General features: G+C 36.4%; 3 protein-coding genes across 4 annotated transcripts; all 3 read left to right on the top strand.

Annotated features, from left to right (window-relative positions):
- Positions 1–1,368: 1,368 nt before the first annotated feature.
- LOC100377853 (monocarboxylate transporter 3-like) lies at positions 1,369–6,359 on the top strand. Its single transcript, XM_002741597.3, has 4 exons — positions 1,369–1,564; positions 4,714–4,857; positions 5,547–6,323; positions 6,346–6,359. Exons 1-4 carry the CDS (start codon positions 1,369–1,371, stop codon positions 6,357–6,359), a joined length of 1,131 nt encoding a protein of 376 aa, XP_002741643.2.
- LOC144343163 (monocarboxylate transporter 12-B-like) lies at positions 6,360–9,141 on the top strand. The gene is made up of 2 exons (XM_078005878.2): positions 6,360–6,452; positions 8,298–9,141. The coding sequence occupies exons 1-2, from the start codon at positions 6,395–6,397 to the stop codon at positions 8,438–8,440; spliced, it is 201 nt and encodes a 66-aa protein (XP_077862004.1). The 5' UTR covers positions 6,360–6,394; the 3' UTR covers positions 8,441–9,141.
- A 5,150-nt stretch (positions 9,142–14,291) lies between these two features.
- LOC100377703 (monocarboxylate transporter 12-like) lies at positions 14,292–24,949 on the top strand. 2 transcript variants are annotated; one of them, XM_085500260.1, is made up of 5 exons: positions 14,292–14,324; positions 20,525–20,741; positions 21,047–21,190; positions 23,117–23,992; positions 24,273–24,949. In XM_085500260.1, exons 2-5 carry the CDS (start codon positions 20,540–20,542, stop codon positions 24,482–24,484), a joined length of 1,434 nt encoding a protein of 477 aa, XP_085356386.1. In that variant the 5' UTR covers positions 14,292–14,324; positions 20,525–20,539; the 3' UTR covers positions 24,485–24,949. The 2 variants fall into 2 exon arrangements, with proteins under 2 accessions (XP_085356386.1, XP_085356385.1); XM_085500259.1 differs by lacking the exon at positions 14,292–14,324 and adding an exon at positions 14,488–14,631.
- Positions 24,950–27,125: the final 2,176 nt, after the last annotated feature.

The following is a 27,125-nucleotide window of genomic DNA, read 5'->3' as shown; positions in this document are numbered from 1 at the left end:
GGCTAAATATAGGCGAAATTCATTCACGCCCCATACAATGGCTAAACATTACCTTTCTACAGTTGAATATTTCTTTTCTGCATCGGATAACTTCTTACTTGCATAAGCAACTGGATGAAGCTTCTCACCATGATTCTGCATAAGTACTGCTCCAATTCCTAACTGAGACGCGTTCGTCCGCAACACAAATGGTTTCTGTGGGTCTGGCAACTTCAAAATTGGTTTGCCCAATAAGTATTCCCGCAAAGTGTTATATGCTTTCTCCTGGGCCTCTCCCCATACAACTTTGTTAGGTTGTCCTTTCCTTAGTAGATCACTCAATGGTGCTGCAATAGTTGCGAATAAGGGGATGTGGTCTCTGTAGTAATTGACCAGCCCAAAGAATGATCGGACAACTTTCTTGGTCGCTGGTCTTTGCGCTTCTCGAATTTTCTCCATGTTGTCGTGACTTTGACTCACCCAATTGTGTCCAATTTCATGACCCAGGAATTCTACTTATGTTGCACCCAGAACACACTTGGATGGTCTAGCTGTTATGTCCGCTGCCCTTAGTCTTCGAAACAACTCAGATAATACTTGAACATGCTCATCCCAGCAGCTTGAATAAACTATCATGTCATCTATATAGCTTCCACCCCCCTCCATACCTGACAGGTTTGTGTTGCGATTAAAACTGGTTTACATTGTGGGTATATTTAATGTTAAACACTAGCCATTGTTTACTAATCACTCAGTCCCCTCCCAGGAATCTCCCCCTGAAATATCTTACTTGTACAACCAAAGTATACATTAATATCTGTAATATGTGAGGATTATATTTACGAGCGTCTAGTAGTAAAACAAAGTACGTAAAAATGATACATGTTGCATTATCGTCTTCCATCCAACTCCTAATAGCACAAATTACACGTAATTGGGTATCTAAAAATATATCTCTTTGCTTATAGATATCCTAAATTTAAAATTGGTTTAATTGGCTGGACAACAGTGAGTGTTATGTCTGCTACCAAGCTTCGAATGATGAGCTTCAGGTATTTAAACAATGTTTTATCAGTACTGTCTATCGTTAACCTTCATAATTTACCGATACATAGCACGGTATCTCAAGAATGATTGGACTTGGGTCAACATTCATATTTCAATTTGGGACAATATAAGGTCAACATACTTTAATTTAGTGGTGTCAACACTGTGTATGGAAGATATGTCATATGACTGAATGTTGTTATCAAAGTTAAATACTTGTGTGTGATTGGGCGACGAGGTTTAACGGACGGAGTGTACGCCCCCATCTTTTGAACAACTGTTATTAAGAGACTGGTTGAAATTGAACTCCATCTCAACTCTATGACCACCGTGTAACTAATGATGTCTTCCTGTTATGGCGAAGGTCTTTACTATGGCTGGCTTGTAGTTTTAGCCAGTCATATTATTCAGATGCTGATATCAGGTTGTCTAATCGGAATGGGAGTGTTTCTGGTACGGTTAGTCGATTTTTTTGGAGAGGGTGCTGGGAAGACTGCTACGATTCAGTCCTTGCAAGCTGGTGTAATGCTATGCTCAGGTAGGATTTATAGCCATGCGAAAAAATTCCATGTAATCAGTTTTCTTATCTCAGTGCATTGAATTCTGCAAATCATTTCCATTTAGAAGAAGTAGCAAGACAGAATAGTACTAACATGAAAAACACGTATTATTCAGCGAGAGAAACTTAATATAATATTATTAAAAGACGTAAAAGTTAAAACATGTTTAATCAGGGGAGTGTATTATCTATTTGTTGCATCCCGTTTAAGGTAGCGAGACTATTATTTGTGTTGAAAATTACGATTTTCACATTTATTTATTAATTGATGAAATGCACCATAAACTTTCATATGATAAAGTCAATATAACATAGAATGTCATGTAAGTTGGTTAAAATATAGATTTTCTGAAGGGAAGCAAGGCAGCCTCAGTAGTGTTTTCCAGAATCAACAACACAGGTTTAATCTGTGTGCCTATAAGTTTCAAAGATAAACTCAAGACAAAGCAATGTTAGGATGTGTTATCAGTAGCTATCTGACACACAATGAGTGTTTCCAAACATTTGAGTGGTTTGTCTCCGCCCCTGTTTGTTTCACAGATTAGTCATTTGCATATGAATGTGTCAGACACAAGGTCACACAGCCACTGAAAAAAAATCATTGATTTTGGTGTTTTCATATGCCGAATTTATCCAATTATAGCTATCCCATTCCTTTATTTTTTTGGTTTCCAATAGCCTTACACATTTGGATGTCCCTGCACATGGTAAAACAGACCTTGATGGGAAAACAAATTGATTGTGCCGATAAACAAGCTTGAAAATCTTTGCTGTTACTTCATGGACGTTTTCTAGGAGTTCATGTTTTTCAAAATACAAGGTCTTTAACAAAAAATAACGTATACTTATTGTCGTCGGATTAACACCAAATTTTCACAGCTTTAAGGTGACAATGAGAGGAACTTGAATGTGTCCAGACAAACTATTTCATCGATTATTTACCAACGAGTTGTGGTTTGAGTTGGGGGCAATGCGACTAAAACAGTAATTGAAATTCAGGACACTATTTTTTAAAACGCGTTGCTTGAATAAAACTAACCAGACACATTCAATTTACCAGACTATTGGACAACTAGGAAAAGTAAAAAAAATACTTCTTATCGCCAGCATAAATGCGTAATTATTTTTTTTACAGAAAAAGTAATTTTTCACCTTTGATTGAGTAATGCGTCGTAGATTGCAGATACGGGCATGCAAAATACACTTGTGAAAAGCTTGAAGTCTGGCGATTCTAAAAATATATACTTTCCCGGGTATATTTGTAGTCATTTAGTCACAATTAGAAGATGAAAACAAGTATGCAAATAATAGTCCCGCTACCTTAAATCAGGGGTTTACCAATATAAGTACAAATGCAGTAATAAATCAATTGGGAGCATCAAACACAATGCCATTGAACGCACGATTTCGTTTGCCTGTCGCATGATGCCAGTTGATATTTGTATTCGCTGGTACATGTATATTACATTTCATAGTTCATTATGAAATGGTGTGTTTCCACAGTGATTTGTATTAACGCAAATATTATTCACCCTGTAAACAACACAGTCGGAGGACATCATCATGGGTTATGGTCATATATAAAAGTACAAAAATATAGACGGAGAATGTGTCGAGCATGGTATTCATGACATTGATTGATTGATTGATTGATTGATTGATTGATTGATTGATTGAATGCTTGTTGCTCATATGATGAAATTGTTTGCACGTATCTGTTGATCGACTTATTTAGTTGATTACTAGCGAATGGCTGTGTTATGTCTGTCATCGTTTAGGCCCATGTGAGGTTCTGGACGGAACTTGGCTCAGTGATTTGGAACTAATTACGAGATAACCGTCGCTATTCGGACTACTATTTCTGACAGTTGGTATTCGCAGTTATTAATATAGTGAACGATTAATCAAAAGATATGACTTGTTCAGTACTTAGTGTGATTGGCTGTATGATTGAAGGTTACGCCCGAGAGTCTTTATACTGTTTTGTAATTGGTTAAAATTTTGAAAGTGAATAAAGTTGTTTTAGTTGGTCTTGGCGAGTACACGAGGAGAGACGAAGTCTTGGAGAGTCTAGGGTCTAGTCTTGGGCTAGTCTTGGGTCAACCTTGCGATAGTCTTGGGGACTTTTCCCCAGGACACTGTGTCTTATAGAGTGCTCGACTGACCGACTAAAGACGAGAGTTGAAACGTATTTTGTTGTGTGCGTCTATTTGACTGTAAAGTTTAAGTGACGTTCCCGATCCCGCACCTCAAGGGGACGCGATATAGAGAGCCCAGACGAGATTCACCCCTGACACGTGTGGAGAACCCCAGAGAGAAGAAACTTTCCCCGTGATACTCATTTCACAAAATTCGCAAGATCGGCAAACTACTCGGCATAAGTACCAACGAGAGACTCGTTACAGTACGATTGTTGCAACACCAAATACAAACTGCCAAACATGCCACATCCCATTAGTGGCTATCGCGTTGCTCCAAGTTGAAAGTCGTATTCATTAAAAAAATTGTTTTAGTAACATTCAAAATCATCAAAGGCATATTGCTCCACAATATTTTACCTTTACGTCCCACGTCAGAATTTTCGCTCAGTCGAGAATTTAAAATTAGTTTCTCTGTGTGACAAACTTAATAAATTATATAATTATTCAAAGAGCTTTTTTTCTGTTTGCGTGTCAAACCAGTTATCGTTTGGTATTCGTAATGCTATGAGCACTGACATTTTGAAACGAAATTTAAAGCTTATATTTTTAGTGAACATTATCTAATTTTATTTTAAACCTTTTCAATAACTTTTTCATAATTTTTTTTTTTAAGACACATATGTAGTGACATTTCAATGACAATAACATAAGGGTACACATGATTGAAACCAATTATTAGGAATTTCTGAAAACATTAATTTTTGATGATCAATCCTTTAACATATATTCTCAAAGAATCTGTTCCAAATCTTTCCGTATAAATATCCGATGCAAACATTAACCTAACTAATGAATTAACATTTAGTGCAGGAATAATTTCAAATATTTGTAAATTACTTTTAGACTGATCGCCAGTTCATTATTTTATGTTATTTTATCTTGAGTTTAATGTCACGTTCTCATCCATTTCTATTTGTCATCCCACAGGTCCCTTAATCAGCATTTTGAATAATAAATTTGGAACTAGACCATTAGTAGTTATTGGTGGAGTATTATCCAGTGCTGGTATTTTATTGAGTACATTTGCCAATAGTGTTAATGTACTTCTCATAACTCATGGCGTTGTCGTTGGTAAGAACTGTTTCTATGTTTTTGTAGTTATCATCTGCTTCGGATTGTGACTCATTTTCGGGTTCGGGTTTGGGTAACTGACTGTAGTGCTACGTTCCCAGATACCGATGTTTTCTTGAATGAGTTTGCGTGCTTGGCGTTTGTCGCTTGCTCTTTTAAACACGCCCGCATACAGTCAAGTGAATAATAAAAACGAAACTTGCGGAAAGTTTAAAAGCTAGAAACTTGTTAGTATTTGTATTAGGCAAGATAAACCAAGACTTATTAGTCATATTTGTGTAAGAAATATACATGTACTTATCACGTACTTTGGGGTGTTCATTTATTGTATTACTAGTACAGTGTATATACAATCTGGTGTACAATGTTGTTGAACTAGTAATACTGTTTTGTAGTAGAAACATTTATATATCAGATTATGGAATCGTATCCCAACCAAATCCCCGTGATTTAGTCCTTTAATAGCAATTATTAAGCAGAATCAGTAACCCTTCCACAAGTATATAGACTTACACTATGTGTGCCACATATTGAGAGATCATAACAAATCAGCGGCATTTATTCCAAAAGTGTGTGAAACACAAGATATTACACTTATTTAGGTGATTTTATTTATTTTGGTACTGTATATAAATATTCCGATATTCAATATATAGTCGATATTTTATGTTGTTGTTTTATAAACTCAGGATTCGCATTTGCACTTACTTATGGACCTGGTATCGTGATCGTGGGACAGTATTTCCACAAACGACACGCACTAGCCAATGGCATCGTCTTTGCTGGATTCGGTGTCGGCATAATGGTATTTCCACCTCTGTATCAGACGTTAATTGATAAATACGGATGGAAGGGAGCAATGACTGTAATGGCTGGAATCAATATGAATATGGTTGTATGTGGAATGTTAATGAGACCACCGCCGAAATATAGTACGGAAAACAAACGTGGCGAAAGAAATGACACAGCGGATGATGCAAACTGTGCCGTGACAATCGCTGATGAACATGTGTGTGATTTACATTCAACAAATGAGTCGATCGAGGAGTCTGGGGACAGCGAGAATATGGACAGTACAAGTATCAATACGACAGTTACAACAAGAAAGAAAATTGCTGATCGGCTTGCGTTGCATTTATTTACCAATTCTTGGTTCCGAATACTGTGTGTTACTGTACTATTAGTTGGTTTCGCTCACCTCATAATACTGGTTCATTTAGTGAACAGTGCAGTATCTGGTGGAATACCTAAAATCGATTCGTCGTTATTAATGACGGTTCTTGGCATATGTACTGTGATTGGAAGTACAACGCACGGTTGGTTTGTGGGTTTGGGGTACGTTTCTCCAATGTTCGTTGCTGCTTGTGCATATTGTGGATGTTGTGCATCAATCATAGTTATTGTCGCCGTAGATGTCAACTATGCAGTATATGCATCGGCGGCGGCGCTATACGGATTCTGTAATGGTATTGCTATCCCTCTTCACAGCGCTGTATCTTTGAAAACCTGTCTCGGCACAGACAATTTATCTGGCGCGATGGGTTGGTATTTACTTCATTTAGGTATTGGTAATGTTGTTGGACCCCCATTTGCAGGTGAGTTGTGAGTTACCTTGGCATTTCGACGCAATTCAAGTTAGTGCCTTGAATGTGAAATTTTAATATTCAATCAAAGTTTATATCGCTTCGAACTCGACCATTTAAAGCGGGAGGGTCGTCACCTGCGCAATCGTGGGAATTGAGACCCAAGCGACAATAACAACACACGCTAAAAACGTAAAGGCTCATGTGTAGACGCTTGTTTGTAAACAACGACATGATATGGCCATCTGATACATGCGCAGGTGACGACTCCCCCGCTTTAAAATTATGTGGAAGAAGGAAGAGCGTGACCAGTGAAATTGTTGTTTCCTGTAACGCCTTGCATACACTTTGTTCTTAACTAATCCTTTGGCCACCCCATGATTTAAAATGGTCGACCCTTGGACTACGTCCGCCCCTCAATCGATATACGTACATACAACTATGAATACGTAACTCGTAATCGCTGGTTCCCGGCGCCCCTTGCGAATGGCAAGTAGGACGCAGGTACTAGTAACCGAACTCTTTACAGTTCGATGCGCGTTACTTATTTTTTTTTTTATTATCATCACTGCACAAATTAGTTTTGCTATAACTCATTTGCATATTCGGTTAACAAAATTATGCGTAAGTCACTCGGTTACTTTAATCTTTAAATTTTAATGAAGCGAAGTCTGACATTAATAAATGGTTCGGATGTCACATACGTTTTTTCCCACTTTTTGTAGTTCGGTTTCAAATGAAACAACCGCGGGAAAAATGGCCGTGCGTAGTGAGGTGATTGATCACAAAATTGAAGAGTGCCTGTGGCAGAGGTACTATTGCGTAAAGCGCAAATACTTATGGGAAGGAGATTGGCAGGTAACTAGTAATCGCCATATTGTTTCACTGGGCCGGGATTCTGGCCCAAAGTCACGTGAATGCTGGAACCGTTACTAGTTACCGGCCTCTTGTGGCTTGGTACGCCGTGACACTTGAGGCGGGAACCAGCCAATAACTCGTTTTCATGCGAGATAAACCCAACTGTTGAGCTGGGCAGAGTTCGGTGTTTAACATGGGTCAATTCTGCCCAGTCATTGGTTGGATGATTCTTGAAGCCGGCGATGTCATGTCTAACAATTGATGTATCTTCATTTTCCCACCATGATCTATTCACTCAAAGTTATAACATAATAAAAATAATTCAAACACATTCAAGACATAAATACACCCATTGCCAGATTCTAATGCCCTGTGATTAGCATATAAAGTATGAATGCGAAACTAACTCAAAATTCAATGTTCTATTGATGCAAATATACTTCGCCTGAACTTCCGGTATCGCTTAGAGATACTCTTTTCCACCCCCATGGAAATGCATAGTACCACAGTAAACTTACCTTTGAGTATAATCTTGGTTTTTTGACTTGATGTCATTCTACAGGTCCAAAACTTTTATTGTTGATACAGAATTGACAACTTTCACTAGCACTACTAGTTGTATTCAGAATGTGAACAGCGCGGGGTCTACATTTTATTTGTTGTTATCTCTATGTTCTCGATAGTTCTCGTCCAATCTTCCTGCCTGGTGAAATGTAACCATGGTGATCCAGTAAGACAAAAAACATCTCCAATATCAGTATCTAATTCAAAAGTGTTGTTGGAACATGATAAATCGTCATAAAACTGATGAAATGACAATGAATGTTAAATATACCAGGTTTGAATCATAATATATATAACAATCATACAGCTTACAGCTGATCATTGTTGTGGTTATACAATCTAAACATGGTTTCGTTCGTGATTCTTGGTGTTAATTCACACATAATGGTAATTTTCACAAGTTTATGATATTTGCATTTCTATATTTTACTCCAGGGTGGATGTATGACGTCACAATGGACTATACTATGTCGTTTTTATTTGCTGGATGCGCATTGCTCATTACAGCGTGCCTGCTATTTATGCAAATTATCTACAAAACGTGTCAATCAATGCACAACAAAAATTCGTTCACCTAAGAATGCAGGTGTCAGCAAAGATGACGACAGCGACCTGGACGTAACTTGTGAGACATATATGCGAGAGATGACACCTGAATATAAAGAGCATATACATTAATTTTGTGTAATTTTATAATAATTGATAGTTGTGTTAGTATCGTGTTGTAATTCCATCTGTCATTTTTACTACTGAGTTTGTACTTTTCTAATGTTTAAATTTAAGCGGATAAAATTGGTACGATAAGACTAAAACAGATTAAATTGTCCAGGAGCAAATCTGTATGATAAAATGGACTTAATTTATAATTATTAGTTCATTAAATGCACTCGGAAAATGAAATGTTAACGTAGAAAGATCAAGTCACACGAGATATATTAAGTATGCGGTGGACGGAAATTGATCACGTGAGCATCCATCAATTGAGTTGGTTGCTAGCTTTAGGGGTAATTTGAATACATGTATTTAGTTTATGTACAATCAATACATGTTGTAAGTTGTTCCATACTCCGAACACTTGTCACCTGCGCACGCGCGGGAATTGAGTCCCAAGCGACTATAACAACATACGCTAGAAACGCGAAGGCTCATGGGTAGACGTTTGTTTGTAAACAATGACACGCTATGGCCATCTGACGAGTCCCCTGCTTTAATTACTTATGTAATTATTGTCTATCAGAGTATGTCGCATACAATAAATCAAATTTATTAAGACCAAAAATAGCCACATCGACCTCGTGCTTCATCAACTTTATGCAGATTATCTTGTCCTGTGATATTGGCCTCTAAGTGGGCGTCTGTATTGTGTATTTGTAAATTTTGTGAAAGCGCTTAATCGTATAAATGACCATACCCTTTTTTTAACTGAGTAAGTAACTGAGTGGCATGAAAGAAATAATTTTAATTCAATGCTTCATTGGCGTTCATTTAATTTTAAAGTGGTTTTATATTTTATTTATAGATCATTCGGCAATCTTTATAGAGATGCAACGTTTGTTAAAAATCAATTAGATATAATATATTTCTTATTGGAAGCTCTTATTCATTGAAAATGAACTACAATTATTGTCTCTATAAAAGGCTGCGTTTTACCGAAAAGTGGTTTTACTTAGGTATTTTTTTTTACTTATGTATTGCTTCTTACTTTGGTATCTGGACTAGAATGTGAGACTTTGAAAAATCTACGCATACTAGACTAGTGAGGCTGTCTGTATGAGCTGACCTACATGCCTGTCTGTGCGTGCGTACTGCCATTGCAATGTACCAAAGTCATGGAGAGAGCCAATCAGTGATGACACAGAATTCCGTACCAAATACATAGTTACACCGGGTCATTCTTGTGCTCAGAATGACTGGATTGCAGGCTAGTCTATGTTCTATCTAGTCCAGACGCTGAGAACAGTGAGCGTTGGTAAACAATGCATTTAGAGTATTATTCAAATATGGCTGGAAAATTTTATTGATGAAAAACCAAAATGTTTATCTGTTATATATCAAGATCCCTTATTTGAGCAATAATTATTATTGTCACTGTTGTTGATATGGTGATACCAACAACGTTTTTTAACAGAAAGACAATTTTAAAAAAAAAATCCCGAGTAGTTGAAATCGTCGACCATGAGTTGCGCAACTTCTTTTACATATACTGTGTAAGCCAGTACACTGATTGATATTTCTGAAATGAAAATATAACCATAAAAACATGCGCTACTTTCTGTGAAAAAAATAAACGTGCATATTAGCTAACATATGTTATTAGTTACATTGCAGCTGGAAATGAAAAAGCGGTAGTATGAACAAGGGGAAGATGTAGCTGGGGCAGGACTCCAGAAGACGTACCTACACTTTAAGCAAATTTTTGTTAATTATGCTAATTTATTCATGACGTAGCAGTTTCTGTGCTCATGAATATTCATTAATTTGTGGGTCAATACATTCTAAAGGGGCGATATATTATTTTGGGGGGAAGAATTAGAAAGGGGGATCAGTAATCATTAGGGGGTCAATACAAAAGAAGGGACCCATTTGGAGAGCAGCCATTCTCCTCGTGCCGGTTGTTGAACGTGACCTACAGCAGTCAACTGTGTTCGTTCTTCGTCGACTTCGACTGGCTTCCATGTGAGGTAGTATTCTTGTGTTCTGTTTTTCTGACTTGAGTTTTTGAATCCGCTGTTTATGTTTTTAACGTCTTTCATGTCTTTTGTAGGAGTGTCCAATACGTGATTCGAACTTGCGCACTGTCTTGTCCACTGTACCACGAGTGTCTTCACACAATAGATAGGATTTAAGTCCTATTCATAGCAGCACTGTCTTCACTAGCATTCAAAAATCAAACTAAATATACTGGATTAGAACCAGCGATCGCTCACATTGCTGGCATAGTACAAATCAACTGAGCTATGTGGGTAGTCATGCAAATTGAAGAATTTTTGTCATATTTAGCTTTATTGCCAAATAGTGTTTGCGAGAAAAAGATGGGCAGAAAAGCGAGTTGAACCCAGGTCCTCCTGATCACTATGTAGAGAACTGACCCACAAGACCACGCTGGATTGACTGGTTGTGTTTGCATTTGATAAGAGTATATAGTGTGTATATATATAGAAATACAACATATTTCTATTATTGAGTTACAATTGTCCTAAAAATTGGCAATTTTGTGTTTTTACTTGTGTAAACTATATACATGGCATAACCCGTTAGTGTACATCTTGCCAATTGGGTGTTTGCCATTTGCGTTGCCCATACCTGACCCGACCCTAACCCTAATGCCAAGACGCGTTCCTGTTAATAATTCCGTTGCCCATACCTGACCCGACCCTAAACCTAATGCCAAGACACGTTCCTGTTTATATTTGCTCAATAATGATACTCTGTTGTGCACTGTCTGCGGGTAAGTTGCATTGATGTCAACTGATCAAACAAGTCGCGTTTAAGTAATTTCCACTATTAACAAGTGGTTAAATTGTGACAATAAATGTGTGGACAAATATTAGAGTTTAATTTTGGTGTAGACAACTCGTTTAATTATTTTACACCATTACAAGTTGTTAAATTGAGAGAATAAATTTCTCAACAAATATTTAATACTTAGTTTGGTGTAAACGACTCACGTTTGATTAATTCCCACAATTACAGGCTGTTAAATTAAAAGAATAAATCTGTGGACAAATATTTTAGACTTATTTTGGTGTAGACAGCTCTCGTTTGATTAATTCCCACAATTACAAGTTGTTAAATTGAGAGAATAAGTGTGCGGACAAATATTTTAGACTTATTTTGATGTAGACATCTCTCGTTTGATTAATTCCCACAATTACAAGTTGTTAAATTGAGAGAATGAATGTGCGGACAAATATTTAATACTTATTTTGGTATAGACAGCTCTCGTTTAATTATTTTACACCATTACAAGTTATTAAATTGAGGGAATAAGTGTGCGGACAAATATTTTAGACTTATTTTGGTGTAGACAGCTCTTGTTTGATTAATTCCCACAATTACAAGTTGTTAAATTGAGAGAATCAGTGTGCGGACAAATATTTTAGACTTATTTTGGTGTAGACAGCTCTCGTTTAATTAGTTTACACCATTACAAGTTGTTAAATTGAGAGAATAAACGTGCGGACAAATATTTGAGACTTATTTTGGTGTAGACAGCTCTCGTTTAATTATTTTACACCATTACAAGTTGTTAAATTGAGAGAATAAATGTGCGGACAAATATTTTAGACTTATTTTGGTGTAGACAGCTCTCGTTTAATTATTTTACACCATTACAAGTTGTTAAATTGAGAGAATAAATGTATGGACTAATATTTGAGTCTTATTTTGGTGTAAACAACTCGTGTTTGATTAATTCCCACAAATACAAGTTGTTAAATTGAGAGAATAAATGTGTGGACAAATATTTTAGACTTATTTTGGTGTAGACAGCTCTCGTTTAATTATTTTACACCATTACAAGTTGTTAAATTGAGAGAATGAATGTGCGGACAAATATTTAATACTTATTTTGGTGTAGACAGCTCTCGTTTAATTATTTTACACCATTACAAGTTATTAAATTGAGGGAATAAGTGTGCGGACAAATATTTTAGACTTATTTTGGTGTAGACAGCTCTTGTTTGATTAATTCCCACAATTACAAGTTGTTAAATTGAGAGAATCAGTGTGCGGACAAATATTTTAGACTTATTTTGGTGTAGACAGCTCTCGTTTAATTAGTTTACACCATCACAAGTTGTTAAATTGAGAGAATAAACGTGCGGACAAATATTTGAGACTTATTTTGGTGTAGACAGCTCTCGTTTAATTATTTTACACCATTACAAGTTGTTAAATTGAGAGAATAAATGTGCGGACAAATATTTGAGACTTATTTTGGTGTAGACAGCTCTCGTTTAATTATTTTACACCATTACAAGTTGTTAAATTGAGAGAATAAATGTGCGGACAAATATTTGAGACTTATTTTGGTGTAGACAGCTCTCGTTTAATTATTTTACACCATTACAAGTTGTTAAATTGAGAGAATAAATGTGCGGACAAATATTTGAGACTTATTTTGGTGTAGACAGCTCTCGTTTAATTATTTTACACCATTACAAGTTGTTAAATTGAGAGAATGAATGTGCGGACAAATATTTAATACTTATTTTGGTGTAGACAGCTCTCGTTTAATTATTTTACACCATTACAAGTTATTAAATTGAGGGAATAAGTGTGCGGACAAATATTTTAGACTTATTTTGGTGTAGACAGCTCTTGTTTGATTAATTCCCACAATTACAAGTTGTTAAATTGAGAGAATCAGTGTGCGGACAAATATTTTAGACTTATTTTGGTGTAGACAGCTCTCGTTTAATTAGTTTACACCATCACAAGTTGTTAAATTGAGAGAATAAACGTGCGGACAAATATTTGAGACTTATTTTGGTGTAGACAGCTCTCGTTTAATTATTTTACACCATTACAAGTTGTTAAATTGAGAGAATAAATGTGCGGACAAATATTTTAGACTTATTTTGGTGTAGACAGCTCTCGTTTAATTATTTTACACCATTACAAGTTGTTAAATTGAGAGAATAAATGTATGGACTAATATTTGAGTCTTATTTTGGTGTAAACAACTCGTGTTTGATTAATTCCCACAAATACAAGTTGTTAAATTGAGAGAATAAATGTGTGGACAAATATTTTAGACTTATTTTGGTGTAGACAGCTCTCGTTTAATTATTTTACACCATTACAAGTTGTTAAATTGAGAGAATAAATGTATGGACTAATATTTGAGTCTTATTTTGGTGTAAACAACTCGTGTTTGATTAATTCCCACAAATACAAGTTGTTAAATTGAGAGAATAAATGTGTGGACAAATATTTTAGACTTATTTTGGTGTAGACAACTCTCATTTAATAATTCCAACAATTACAAGTTCTTAAATTGACAGAATGAATGTATGGACAAATATTGACCATTATATTTGAGAGTAAATACCTGTTGTTTAATTAATTTCCACCTCTACAAGGTTGTTAAATTGAGAGAATAAATGTGTGGATAAATATTTGATACTTATTTAGGTGTAAGAACTCGTGTTTGACCAACTTCCACCATTGCAAGTTGTTAAAATAATGAAATAAATATACTGGTATCATTGGATATTTGATTTAATTGTGAAACTTTCTAACACAATGTTAACTGCTGGATTCGAACCCTCAATCAACAATTCCGCAGACACAGTATAAATTCCACAACACCACAGAAGGTATTCGTTTGTTGCCTGAATTGTTTTGTAATATAGGGAACGCCATCGACGCTTTAACAAAACTTACCTTGACTTGGGTCTTGTTTATCTCTTGTGACTGGAAACTGTTGAACAAATTGCTCGTCGTCCAGTTTAAGACGTAAGTTATTTTATTACTTATTCATTCAGTTTTGTATGGTTTATTATTTTTTCGCGACGTTCTTTGCTTACTTGTTTACGGTTTGAGAGATTTCAGTTTATTTGATTTACGTTTTTACGGTAGCTCTGAGCGGGACTCGAACCCACTGTCTTTTCAAGCTAATTTTGTTTTATTTTGATGGCACGCTTGTGTACCACGCCACGACGTTGGTCGTTAAGTGGTGTTCATTTTTCTAACTACCCCAGTGTTCCGATGAGTTGAACGGAAAAGCCAAAACGATTGCTCATTTCTGATTGCTTCGGTTCTGGTGAGTGTGTAATTAGTGTGATTCGAACCCATGTCGTTTGTATTTTTATTTCCCATGTTGGCTACGCCGTAATATGCAACCACTTCCCCGTTTTATTGTGATTTTGAGAATGTTTAATGATGTCTTCCTCGCCCGTCACGCCTAGCCCTGAGTACAGTCCTGTAGGTTGGCCTCCTTCCGCTGATCATTCGGCCCCCACAGTCCTAAGAAGTCGCATAGACCAGGGATTCGACACCCGCCTACAAATTTATGGCGGAGAACCGTTCTGCAGTTTACATGATTGTAACCAGCTAAAACATCTATCGATCAAATCCAGCGATCACAAATACCCTTTTTGTGGCCGAAAAACGAACCTACAGCACTGGAACGTTGGCAAAAACTAGTTTTACGCAACGGAACAACGTTTTGTTTATAAATACGTCAAGAACAAGATGGCGGGCCGAATGATCAGCGGAAGGAGGCCAACCTACAGGACTGTACTCAGGGCTACGTCACGCCATGACCCAGTTTCAACCACACGGCCATTTTGCAACAAGTGCGTGAGCCTCCGAGTCGGCGTCACCCGACTGACTATATGATCGTTCTGTTCAACTGTTAAGCTAGGATTTATTACCGTTATTATCATTATATTGTCACATGATTTGTTTTACCTTATGTGCAATGTCTTAAGTATCTTTATTGTAATTTGTATATACCAATTCGTATATACCGAGGAAACGACCCCGATTGAAGGTCATGTATTTTGTGACGTCACCAATTCGTGTGTAGGTACGGCTTCTAGATCCGTGCCAAAACATATTTTAACAGTTTACAATTATAACAAATTCTTAATTACATTTTATGATCCACTTACCCCAATCAGATTTCACAAACTTATAAGTTTGAATTGTTAAATGATAGGTAAAGCCAGTTATAAACGGTCTATATATTTATATACAAACGCATACATTATCGCAAAATACGCCCGTCTAGAAGTGTCCTCGTGCCAAGAACTGGGCAGGGGGGGGGGGGTGTAGCTGGTACAGGTTACATGAAATAAAAAAGGCATTTTACTTTTTTACAGGAAATAAAATTAAAGTTCCATTTACAGTAAAAAAATAGGTTTTTACATTTTACAGTTAAAGCTAATTACATTTGTATAATGTATTTGATAATTTGTGTTTGAGAATCAAAATTGGAAATTGCGTACGAATTGCGACTTTTAATGTGGAAAATGCTTTATATGCTTACAATAAATAAGATCTTTGTACAAATTACGGACGAATAAAATAGCTGATTACATTTTTCACCATGTCCATGTCTAAAAAATTACGTTTTAAATTACATTATTACGAAAATAAAAAAACAATTGATTACAGCTTACGAAAATACCCCCTTGCCGACTCTTCTGTAATATATTATTATATAATAATTAAAAACTATACAACAAAAAATTATGACAGCGTAAAATAAACAATGGAGACCATTTTAATTTAATTCATCTCAATAAATACTGTAGTTTCTATTAAAAGTTCAGAACGAGTCGCAGTGTGTGTCAGGTGACCCCGATTTACATACAGTGAATGGTGTGTTACTTGAGTTCATAGTTCATATTATCTGCAGAATATAACAACTGGAATCTGTATTAACGTGTTGGGCTTTTACAGTACAACTTCTACTACCATAAATATAACGGATTGTTAGCTGCAGGAACTAGTACCGGTACCACGCATACTGGTATGTGATCCACTGTAAATGAGACTTACAGTTTACTTTAATGCTATTCTCCCTTATGTGTCTACTAGGTGGGCTAGGGCATCACTAGGTATACGATGTCCTTGAACTTGACACGCAGTTAACAACTCAGCCATATGTCATAAATGCTCGAGTAATACTAGTAGTTTGTGTGCACTAATGAGTCTGGTGGATCAAATTAAGTCGTGCAACCTTGACATGTATTCTGTGACAAACACTGGGGTATACAAGAAGCGATGTAAAAAATTAAATGTCTTTTATTTACAGTTCGCTGTATTCTCGGACTGGCTCCGCAGTGTAGCGATGCAGCAGAGATCCTGAAATACCCTAACAAGCTGCTTCCAAGCTGAGCTAAATGCGATACTCCAAATTTCACATACCCGTTATCTTCCATATGTAAAAACTCAACACTTGGCTTTTATTACTAAAATTATTTTATATTTACCTCGCAGCAAGTCGGACTTCTTGCACAACACATACTATTAGTGAGATATTCTTAATTGAGATTATTATAACAATGAACTATTTGCCAACTAATATCATTTATACCACTTTTTGCCATGTAATCCATTGTTCTAGCTGTTTTATTAATGAAAAACACCACGAGAATGTGTGGGTTATCGGATATAACGCCACACGTTTGAACAGCCTGTATTAGATCGTACCTCTATTGACGAACACGCTCGTGCGAATTACTGTTTCTTAAAGCGGGAGGGTCGTCACCTGCGCACGCGCGGGAATTGAGTCCCAAGCGACGATAACAACACACGCTAAAAACGCAAAGGATCATGAGTAGACGCTTGTTTGTAAATAATGACACTCTATGGCCATCTGACGCATGCGCAGATGACAGGAGGAGGTGTTGTGAATAAGTAAGGCTTCAATATGTAAAATGTAAAATTATCCCTCCCATGAATTTGATACTCACTTTACACCTTATTGATAGAAAGATTTCAATAGGAAATTTGAGCATACAAAGTCACGCCTGAGAGGCGAGTTCTGTCATCTGGTAAGCATATCAGCTTTGCTACTAGACGTGGCAGTTGGAGTGGAAACCACATTCACAATTACGGATCATCACTGAAATTATCACGTTTGATGTAGCTGCTTCTTTCCCCAGTAGTGCAAAAACCAGTAGGAATAATGGAAACGCATATGCGCCCAAGTTCACCAAGATACAGTCATTACGTCTTTTGCTTATGCTTATAGATCCAGAGGATGACACTCTATGGCCTACTGACGCATTCGCAGGTGACGACTCCCCCGCTAAAAAGTGCCTGTGCAATGCCCACCCTCACGTTTCCCATTTTAGATCTGTGTCCCACTGAAATGGGCAGTTATTGATTTTTTTGCTGAAAATGACTACTCGTATCCAAATAAATTTGGGATATTTCTCGTGTTGTAGCCACGCCCACCTATCGTGAAACGGTCGACTGTCGCCGAAAGTGCGCCACCAAATGACAAAATGTGAGAGGAGGTCATACCCCTGAGCCGTAATAACACTGGTCATTCAGTATACTTTTAAACGATATACATTTTTCGGTCGGCGTTTTTTTCTTTTCTTTTTTTTTTGTCTATTTTTTTTTTTTTTTTGAGAGAGAGAGAAGGTTTTTAGATGTTGTGTTGTGGGCAGTTGCAGTGAAACATATAGTCATACTATAGTGTATGTATTCACACGTTTCTAATCGATCTGAAGGTGCGACATCACTTAACCTCAGATTCTTTTTTTGTGTGGAAAAACTGAGAAACGCCGACAACGTAAACCTGGCGCAACACATTTGAAAGAAATAGATTCCATGATCACCGAGGAATAGATTCCATGATCACCGAGGCGGATTTCAGAAGAGAGAGAGAAAGACGTCCGGCAAGTGTTTCAAATGAGTTGATTTTTTTTTTTCGATCCTGATTATCGTTTTGTAGATACTATTTAGTCCTTGTTAAGTAAAAGGTAGCAATAATTTTGACAGTGACACGAAAACGAAGCGTCGAACGAACAGAAAATTACACAGCCCTTACACACTGCTAATTGTTTTCATTTTCGAAGGCTAACAGTTTCTGAATTGTTTGGTGATTGGTGTTGAATGTCGAATTCACACCTCTGTTCTTTGTTTACCTCCATGCTTGCAGCTTGATCTGCGTAATAATTTATGAAATGAGAATCCGGGCTTGGTCGGCTTTCCACCAAATAAAATTTTAATACGATGTTATAATTATGACAATTACGCCATGGATCACGCTACCTCGAATCCACTCTGAATTTATCTGTATGTGTGTCGATCTCGATTATTTTTGTTATCCAATTAAACGCCGCTTTTAACGCACGACGCGTTCACCTATTTCAACATAATGTTAATTTATTTCCACCCGGCTGTCATTTATTTCGTAACTGTGATTTGTCGTTTTTTTTAATTATTTTATAGTGATCACTATAGTCTAATGTTTAGAATGTCAAAATATGTTCTCTTTTATTTTAATTTTGAAAGTTTTACTCGATCGATGAAATAAAACAGTGTAGTGACGTGCCTAGTAACCTGCTAAATAACGAGATAATTCCGACGTCAAATTCTATTTTGTCCAGCGACAGTGTACAAACGTGTTCCGAAGTCGGTGACGATCATGGTGACCAGCTACTTATTTCGCATCTAACTCAACCCCATGCAAAAAAAAATGATACTATGTGTTCATTATGGTCCATTCTTCCTCGACGAACAAGTACATAAGTGACAATTTAGTCAAAGACGAGAAAACTGCACAAGAAATTTGCCTTATTTACATGCATCGGCAATGCAAGCTGCCATGCGACTTCCCCTTCTGACGCCACAAGGGGAATTTCTCTATGCAAATGAGAAGCTAATGAGGAGCCTCGTTTTAAAATACACAAAAATAAAGTTGTCATAGACTGAGTTTAAAACACATTTTTTCACTTAAAAAAAATAATTCATGCTTAGAAACATAAAAATTAATAATATTTATGTTTCAATGGATAATTTTAGGCGTGAAAATAGCAGCCATTTCACAGGCACTGCGACGTTGTGACTGTGATTTGATAAACCACACTTTCTAGTGAGTGTTCCTTTAAACGATTAAATTGAAAGATTCAAAATCGGTTAAAATACAAAGGATGTATCGTACGTTTTGTTATTTACGCATGAATTATTCAAAGTATGCCACCTGACATTATCATGAAAATAACCTTCTATATCCTGTTGTTTTGCCAGAGCCTCCATCGGAAATTGTAATACCTCAGTCTTTATAGGCTCTGCCTCCTGTGGTTGATATGGTGGGTTTGAACCCCTTCCTTGCCCAAAATTAGTTGAGGAAGAATTCTGTCTCCCCGTCTCTGTTGCTCCAGATGTTGTATTTTGACTAAAGCTGTTAGACTGGCGCAGTCGGGGCGATTAGTTTGTTTTTGTAATAAAAAATAAAAATAAAAAATTCGCAGTTACAGGGGATTTCGCGCTAACTTCTCCATTTCGCGATTTTTTTAAATTTTATATAAACAAAAAAACAAATTAATCGCCCGACTGCGCCAGTCTATAAAGCTGTATGTAGCCAAGACAATGTCGGTTTACAAGTTGTGTACTGTTGTATGTAGGAATATCACTTAGCCTAGGAATACAGCTGTAGAAATTATATTCTGCAACCCGGCGACCTTGTTCGCAAACACATGCCTTGTTTATATTTAATGGGACGGAATAGAAATGACGAACATATCGAGACAGACATATTCCTATAGAGAAATACATTTGCAACCCTTACACCTACTGCTAAAGATTCCAATAACAACATCACTGGAGAATTAAATTGGTGTGTTGCTGGCTATTATTTTTTGAACTACATGGCAAACTACCTAGATTCAGAAAAGATTAAGAAAACACCCCTCCACTTGATTTTATATGTGGGCTGGGATAACAATCTCAACCGCGCTTTGTTCCCATGATGCACCTGATTCTAGGACCACCACTTACAAACAAGCATACAATAGACAAATAATATGACATTATATGACGTTATTATGACATTATATGACAAATAAATATTATATCCGTTACCCTTTTTTTATATGACACTTTCCAGCCACTTCTCTGTATGGTATTTTTCCATATGTTTAATTTTCTAACTTGAAGACCTCCACATACATTATCTTCTGTTTTTCTAGGTCTGCCTAATCTTAATGGCTTGCAACGACTTTGGTGGATCGGAATGGTGCTGTGGTTGGCTTATAGTTTTAAGTAGCCATAGCTTACAAATGTTGATGGCTGGATGTCAATTGAGTATGGGAGTATTTCTGGTAAAATTCATGGACTATTTCGGAGAGGGTGCTGGAAAAACGGCTTCAATTGTATCGCTGCAATCAGGCGTAATGTTTTTCCCAGGTAAGGTTTCCCCAAGTCGAATGTATGTGGTTATATACATATTTCATCTGTTAAAGCGCGGTGGTCGTAGCGCAGCGCGTGTTCGGATTTCATGTAAATAAACAATGTATTTTACACGCGTTGTATACGTTGCTATAAGTCCCATATCGAACAGGACGCGGCGCGACGACCACCGCCATTTAATAATAATTTCTTGCAATGAATTAGACAACTTGTAAATATATCATTGCTCTTATTTCAATATAGCTTATGAGGTTAAATTCTGCATTCGCTCAATTCCCTATCTATTTCTCTTTTGTGTGTAGGGCCCTTGGTCAGCATTTTGAATAATAAATTTGGAACCAAGCCATTGGTTGTTATTGGTGGTGTATTATCTAGTACGGGTATATTTTTCAGTGCATTTGCTAACAGTGTCAACATATTCATATTCAGTTACGGTATAACAGTTGGTAAGAATTTATAAGTTTATAATTTACACACACTCAAATAACATCATATTCAGACAATCACAATCAGTAAAATATTGAAAGTGAGATTTGTGTGCAATACAGAATGGTGTTAATAGCATTTTTTATGTCAGAGATTTCCCATATGCGTTTTACCAATACAAAAGTAATTGGGTAGAGAAGATGGTAGTTCTTTTAAGCCATTCGCAATAGCATCGCAAATGACTCTGGTATAGTCGGAATTTGGGCACTGCACACAGTTTGAAAATGGCTAAAACGGCCTTGTACTTTACTGTAATAGTTTGAGCTCCCCCAGGCGTGTAACTTGTACACCTGCATGACCTTGTACTACATTGTTGAGCTGTGTTTCCACTGTTGCATTGTCGTATTACGACCCTTAATTTGTTTTAGATGGCAGTTTGTGCGCTCTGAACTGCAGTCATTTTCTACCAGAGGTGATGCACTGGCAAGTCTAATAAGAGTCCTACTCCATTCCTAAAGCTTCCACGGTGAATGCCATGCTCAGTTTGGGGGTACACTGACCCATTGGGTTAGGTTACCCATGGTAGTCCACCAAGGGAGTACATCCAAAGAAGTATGCGTCACCAGAACCTGTTTGTTCACAGAATGCTTCAGTGCTAGAAATTGAAATTGTCTGAGATCATCTTTGTGATAATAGGGGCGTAGTAAAGATTTAATATAAGCCATTATATAAACCAATGCAATTGACGTTCACAGTTGGAGATCTCAGCACGTGCCGAGACTCGGGACAAAGTCGGCACGTGCCGAAAAAAACCGAACTCGGTTCTGATGGATTCTTGGGGCCGAAACTCGGCACGTGTCGAGATTTGCTGCATGAATTTAAGAGAACATAAACTGATTCATATTAGTATCAGTAGTATGGCATGACGACGGAGGGAAGTGAAGCTATATATGATCGGATGCTGTAGTAATGAGTGAAATGAATGCAAACCGTCGTCAGCGACGCATATTTGTACATGTGCTGCTCGCAACCGGTGTTTTTTTGCAATGCTAAATTGTCGTATAAAAATAATTGTTTTTCGAATCTTCTTTGCCGTTTATGTGCACGATAACTCGTAATACCATAACAACAAATGGATATAATTTCAATATAGCAATTATTATTATCATCATATGCGTATCTATTTCCATTTCTTGGTCAAACAACAGATCGACGAATGAGGGCGTGATTTCGACACGAGCCGAAGGGGTCCCGATGTGGGTCCCGACTAATGTGAACGCAACTGCTGTAATCTCTTTTCAAAAATGAAGGAATAAAAAATAGCAAGTATATATATTTTAGTCAGCAAATCCCAATCCACCGAAAAAATCTTATGGTATCATATGTATTATATTATAAGTACCATGGTATGGCATCGAGTGCTTAAAGGGCGGTGGTCGACGCGCTGTGCATGTGCGACATTTGTGTTGATAAACATTGATTCTCCCATAATCCAATGCGTTCTTCCAATGGAAATCACAAGTATTGAGGTTCGACCTGGGCGTGACATGCATTAATTACCGCCGGTGAATCCTTCGATACCTTCCAATCACCTATAAAAATAATTAAAGCTTGGTAACGTCTCGCTGATCTCTTTGTTTATATGAGACCCATATATCTCGCGCATGTATGGCGCGACGACTACCGCCCTTTAACTGTGACTTCACGCAGTGGATTGTAATTGTAGTGTAAATCATGTACAACAGACCTGGTGCAATGCATCGTATATTATTGCTATCTATTAAACACATACAGATTTTAATTGTAATCTTGATCACACGCACTGATAAATAAACACTGTTCCTTTTTTCTTTATGTATCCATACGTGTTGACTGCACACGGTTTTCTTGGATAACGTATGCCATTGTCATTTACTGATGAGAATATATTATTTATTTTAACTCAGGATTCGCATTTGCACTTGTTTATGGACCAAGCGTCGTGATCGTGGGACAGTATTTCCACAAACGACACGCACTAGCCAATGGCATCGTCTTTGCTGGATTCGGTGTCGGCATAATGGTATTTCCGCCTCTGTATCAGACGTTAATTGACAAATACGGATGGAGGGGAGCAATGATTGTAATGGCAGGAATCAATATGAATATCGTTGTATGTGGAATGTTAATGAGACCACCACCGAAATATGACCGAGAAGTCAAAAATGGAGATGTTAATGGATGTACGTATGTAAATCAACACGAATGTGCAAATTCGTTGTTAGCAACGCGATCATCTGAATCACGCAAGGATGACGGGAACAAAGAAATTCGTAACAGTACAAGTTTAAGACGCAAAATCACTCACCACCTTGCGTTACAGTTATACACGAATTCCTGGTTCCGTATACTGTGTGTCACGGTACTGATAGCTGCTATCGGTCAACTCGTACTCCTGGTTCATATAGTGAATAGAGCAGTATCCGATGGGATACCCGCACTTGATTCTGCTTTCTTGATGACAATAATTGGAATATGTAATATAGTGGGGAGTTCATTGCATGGCTATTTTGTTGATTTGAGGTACGTGTCTCCAATGTTCATTGCCGCCTGTGGGTATACAGTTTGTGGCATATCAGCACTTTTAGTTTCTGTTGCCAATAGCAACTATGCAGTGTATGCCCTTGTCGCAGCATTGTATGGCATTGCGGACAGTATGAGCGTCCCCCTACACAGTGTTGTATCTCTAAAACACTGTATTGGAACAGAAAACTTATCAAGTGCAGTTGGGTGGTATTTATTCTATGGTGGTATTGGGTACATTCTTGGACCACCATTTGGAGGTGAGTAACAAAAAAACATAAAATCATTACTTGCCGTACATTTTATTGCATATTTGGAGTCTACAGTCTATTTGAAAATGGTCAAAATATATTTTTCAAAATGCTTGTTGACACAGGATGAAAAAGGTTGTACATTATTGTTGATATCAATTTTAAAATTTACATTTAATTTGAGTTACATCCTCCAAATATCAGATCAATTATTTCATATATCACCTTGTGATTTATATCTTGAAATGTGCAATCATGTTATCCTCACATCGATATACGTTTCTTACAGGTTGGATATATGACATTTCATTGAACTATGACCTCTCATTTATAGCAGCTGGCTGTTCATTATTACTGGCAGCATTTCTCATTCTTATGCAAATTGTCTACAAACGATGTCAATCACAAAACACTGAGAATAGATATGCAAGTAACGTCACTAGGCTGCATCATCATACAGACATCAGTATTGGTGATGCCATTTGTGAAACATCTTTGTGAGGAAGATATATCAAGAAGAAAAAATTGCCGATTTTGCATTCTGTATATTATATACATCTGCTCTGTATATCCACATTTTCAGTGTGACAAAACCATAAGTTGGGTATTAATACAGGATTTGTTTGGGTAAAAAGTTTGTTTGTAAATTATCACCATAGTAAGTGGCAATGAAGATGTAACTACTACTCAACGATTTCATGCTTTATAATTTGATGTTGAATATTTATATAAGGATATATGCATGTACTATCAATAGCATAAAATAGACATAACACCATCAAGCTTGGAGACTAATCTCTTTATCCGTTGTTTTTGTATTTCATCGTTCAAAGATCACTTAGAATATGCAGATTAATGGGAACCATAGATGGACAAAAATGTTGAAACGGCTGTATGTACTCATTGATTTCATCAAGTGTTGCTTTTCGTTGTCTTTGGCAAAAGATAAATGAATTCAGAGAAAAATCACGTTTTACACAGCAAGTTGTAGATCAGAGTTGAATTTTAGGAAAATCGAGGGCTATCTTACCAAATTGCATTCAAGTCTTGCAGAATGAGATGGTAACACCACGAGCACGTCTGTACACCATGGTCTGCTCTGTATGCGACAGCAAATATATTATTAAGTCAGCATAATGTGCGATTTATACATAAGATTGTGACATGGTAACAATGTGATACCGTTTCAGTGGTGATCTGAGATTAACAGTTTGCAGTGTAAAAAGGCTGTAATAACTTGGGATAGTAAAACCCTGGTTTTGATATTATTTAGTTGAAGGTAGATTTCAAATTTATTTATACCTCACAAGATTAACAAATTTTAAGATTTCTGTTGGTATTTTGGATCCCTCTAAACGATGGACCAGTTCATTTAATTGGATTTATTTGAATATCGACCGAATAATCCAAGAATTTCATTTCACAATATTCAGGGTTACAAACAAACATTCACTGAAACATTTGTTGTAATTTCAATGAACAGAAGTAGGTAGGCAGCTAAGTAAGGTGCTGTGAAATGCACACGGTCCTGCCCTTTCTCATTCTCATTAACCTTATCTAATGCCCAAAAACAACTACTGGTATGTTATACACAAATGAAAAACAAGCCATCATTTTGAAGTTTTAACAAAATTTAATATAATCATTTAAATAACATGCTTTGCGTAAAATCTCTATTGATGAAAAAACAACAAATCCATACAAGGTAAATATATTAACAGTGCATATATTTGCATATTATCAGTAAACGATGATTGTCAGTGAAGCAATAACATGCAAATTAAAAATCAAAATACATTATTTAGAAAAACTTTAAAAAAAAAAAACAGCAGCAAAAACAAATTTGCAGAATTGAAAGCAATATTAGCCGGTACTGTACATATTGGTGGTGACTTTACAAGTTAGATGTAAATAACAGAATTATTCTCCAAAGACAAAACTTAGAAATAGAAATGTGACTTCAATAGAACAGTACTAGGCAGGAAATCACAATTTCGAACTTTGCAACAGTTTTTGTGTGAAGGTAGTGCCTAAGCAAACATGTAAAAACAAACAAACAAAACCCAAACACTAATAAGCAGTACTTTTGAATAATAAAACAATTCAAATACAGATGTTGCTTTGATACTACTTTCAAAAAGTTTTACTGCTGTTTTTAGTTCTTTTCTTCCTTGAAACATGGTCTTCAATCTGGATTGCTAGCAGTTTTTTAATTCATAATGACATACCTTGGTGCCTGTAATAATACAAGATGAAAACAAAGCAAAACAGAGGTTCAGTAAAGATCAAATGATAAACTGCAATGCTGCAAAAGAAGGCCATAATCACAGGTGTAAGATTTTCTGATAGCTTTCATTTTCAATTGCTAAACTTCAACATCTCTGACAAAGTATGAATTTTCAACATATTATGGATAGAATGATACTTTGTTGCATCATTTCAATGTTAAACTTAATATCTACGAGAAACGTCAGCAAATGAAACGTCAGCAAATAACTTGAAATTCATGAATAATAGGGTAAAGATTTAGGATTTTCTGATAGCTTTCATTTTCAATTGCTAAACTTCAACATCTCTGATAAAAGATGAATTTTCAAACATATTATGAATAGAATGACACTTTGTTGCATCATTTCAATGTTAAACTTAATATCTACGAGAAATGTCAGCAAATGAAACATCAGCAAATAACTTGAAATTCATGAATGATAATAGGGTAAAGATTTAGGATTTTCTGATAGCTTTCATTTTCAATTGCTAAACTTCAACATCTCTGATAAAAGATGAATTTTCAACATATTATGAATAGAATGATACTTTGTTGCATCATTTCAATGTTAAACTTAATATCTACAAGAAACGTCAGCAAATAACTTGAAATTCATAAATGGTAATAGGGTAAAGGAATATGATGTTACTGTGTTTTATTATATGTCAACCTTTTGTGTGAGCCTCTTGTTCAGCCATCTGTTACTTCTCTCCTCCAACCAGCCACCTAGTGACAATGCAAGCAAACGTAAAATGTGTCTAGTATGATTCAAAACAAGTCAACTGGGGAGGGGGATCTTAAGGATGCTTCAGCTAGATTTTGGAACCTAAAAAAATGTTTTGTCATGGTAATACAAACACAAAACGGAATGTA

Source organism: Saccoglossus kowalevskii, chromosome 6, assembly GCF_978046115.1.
Source record: "Saccoglossus kowalevskii chromosome 6, keSacKowa6.1, whole genome shotgun sequence".
Taxonomy (NCBI): Eukaryota; Metazoa; Hemichordata; class Enteropneusta; family Harrimaniidae; genus Saccoglossus; species Saccoglossus kowalevskii.
Note: the sequence above shows the minus strand (reverse complement) of the source record. Positions and strands in the feature narration are given on the sequence as shown.

What these genes read in the sequence shown, in the direction of transcription:
- LOC100377853 (XM_002741597.3), top strand. Translation starts at nt 1,369, where the DNA reads ATGTCTTCCTGTTATGGCGAAGGTCTTTACTATGGCTGGCTTGTAGTT. An exon ending in TGGTGTAATGCTATGCTCAG is followed by an intron (nt 1,565 to 4,713) that starts GTAGGATTTATA and finishes GTCATCCCACAG; the next exon opens with GTCCCTTAATCAGCATTTTG. An exon ending in AACTCATGGCGTTGTCGTTG is followed by an intron (nt 4,858 to 5,546) that starts GTAAGAACTGTT and finishes TTATAAACTCAG; the next exon opens with GATTCGCATTTGCACTTACT.
- LOC144343163 (XM_078005878.2), top strand. Translation starts at nt 6,395, where the DNA reads ATGGGTTGGTATTTACTTCATTTAGGTATTGGTAATGTTGTTGGACCC. An exon ending in TGTTGGACCCCCATTTGCAG is followed by an intron (nt 6,453 to 8,297) that starts GTGAGTTGTGAG and finishes ATTTTACTCCAG; the next exon opens with GGTGGATGTATGACGTCACA.
- LOC100377703 (XM_085500260.1), top strand. Translation starts at nt 20,540, where the DNA reads ATGGCTTGCAACGACTTTGGTGGATCGGAATGGTGCTGTGGTTGGCTT. An exon ending in AGGCGTAATGTTTTTCCCAG is followed by an intron (nt 20,742 to 21,046) that starts GTAAGGTTTCCC and finishes TTTTGTGTGTAG; the next exon opens with GGCCCTTGGTCAGCATTTTG. An exon ending in TCTTGGACCACCATTTGGAG is followed by an intron (nt 23,993 to 24,272) that starts GTGAGTAACAAA and finishes CGTTTCTTACAG; the next exon opens with GTTGGATATATGACATTTCA.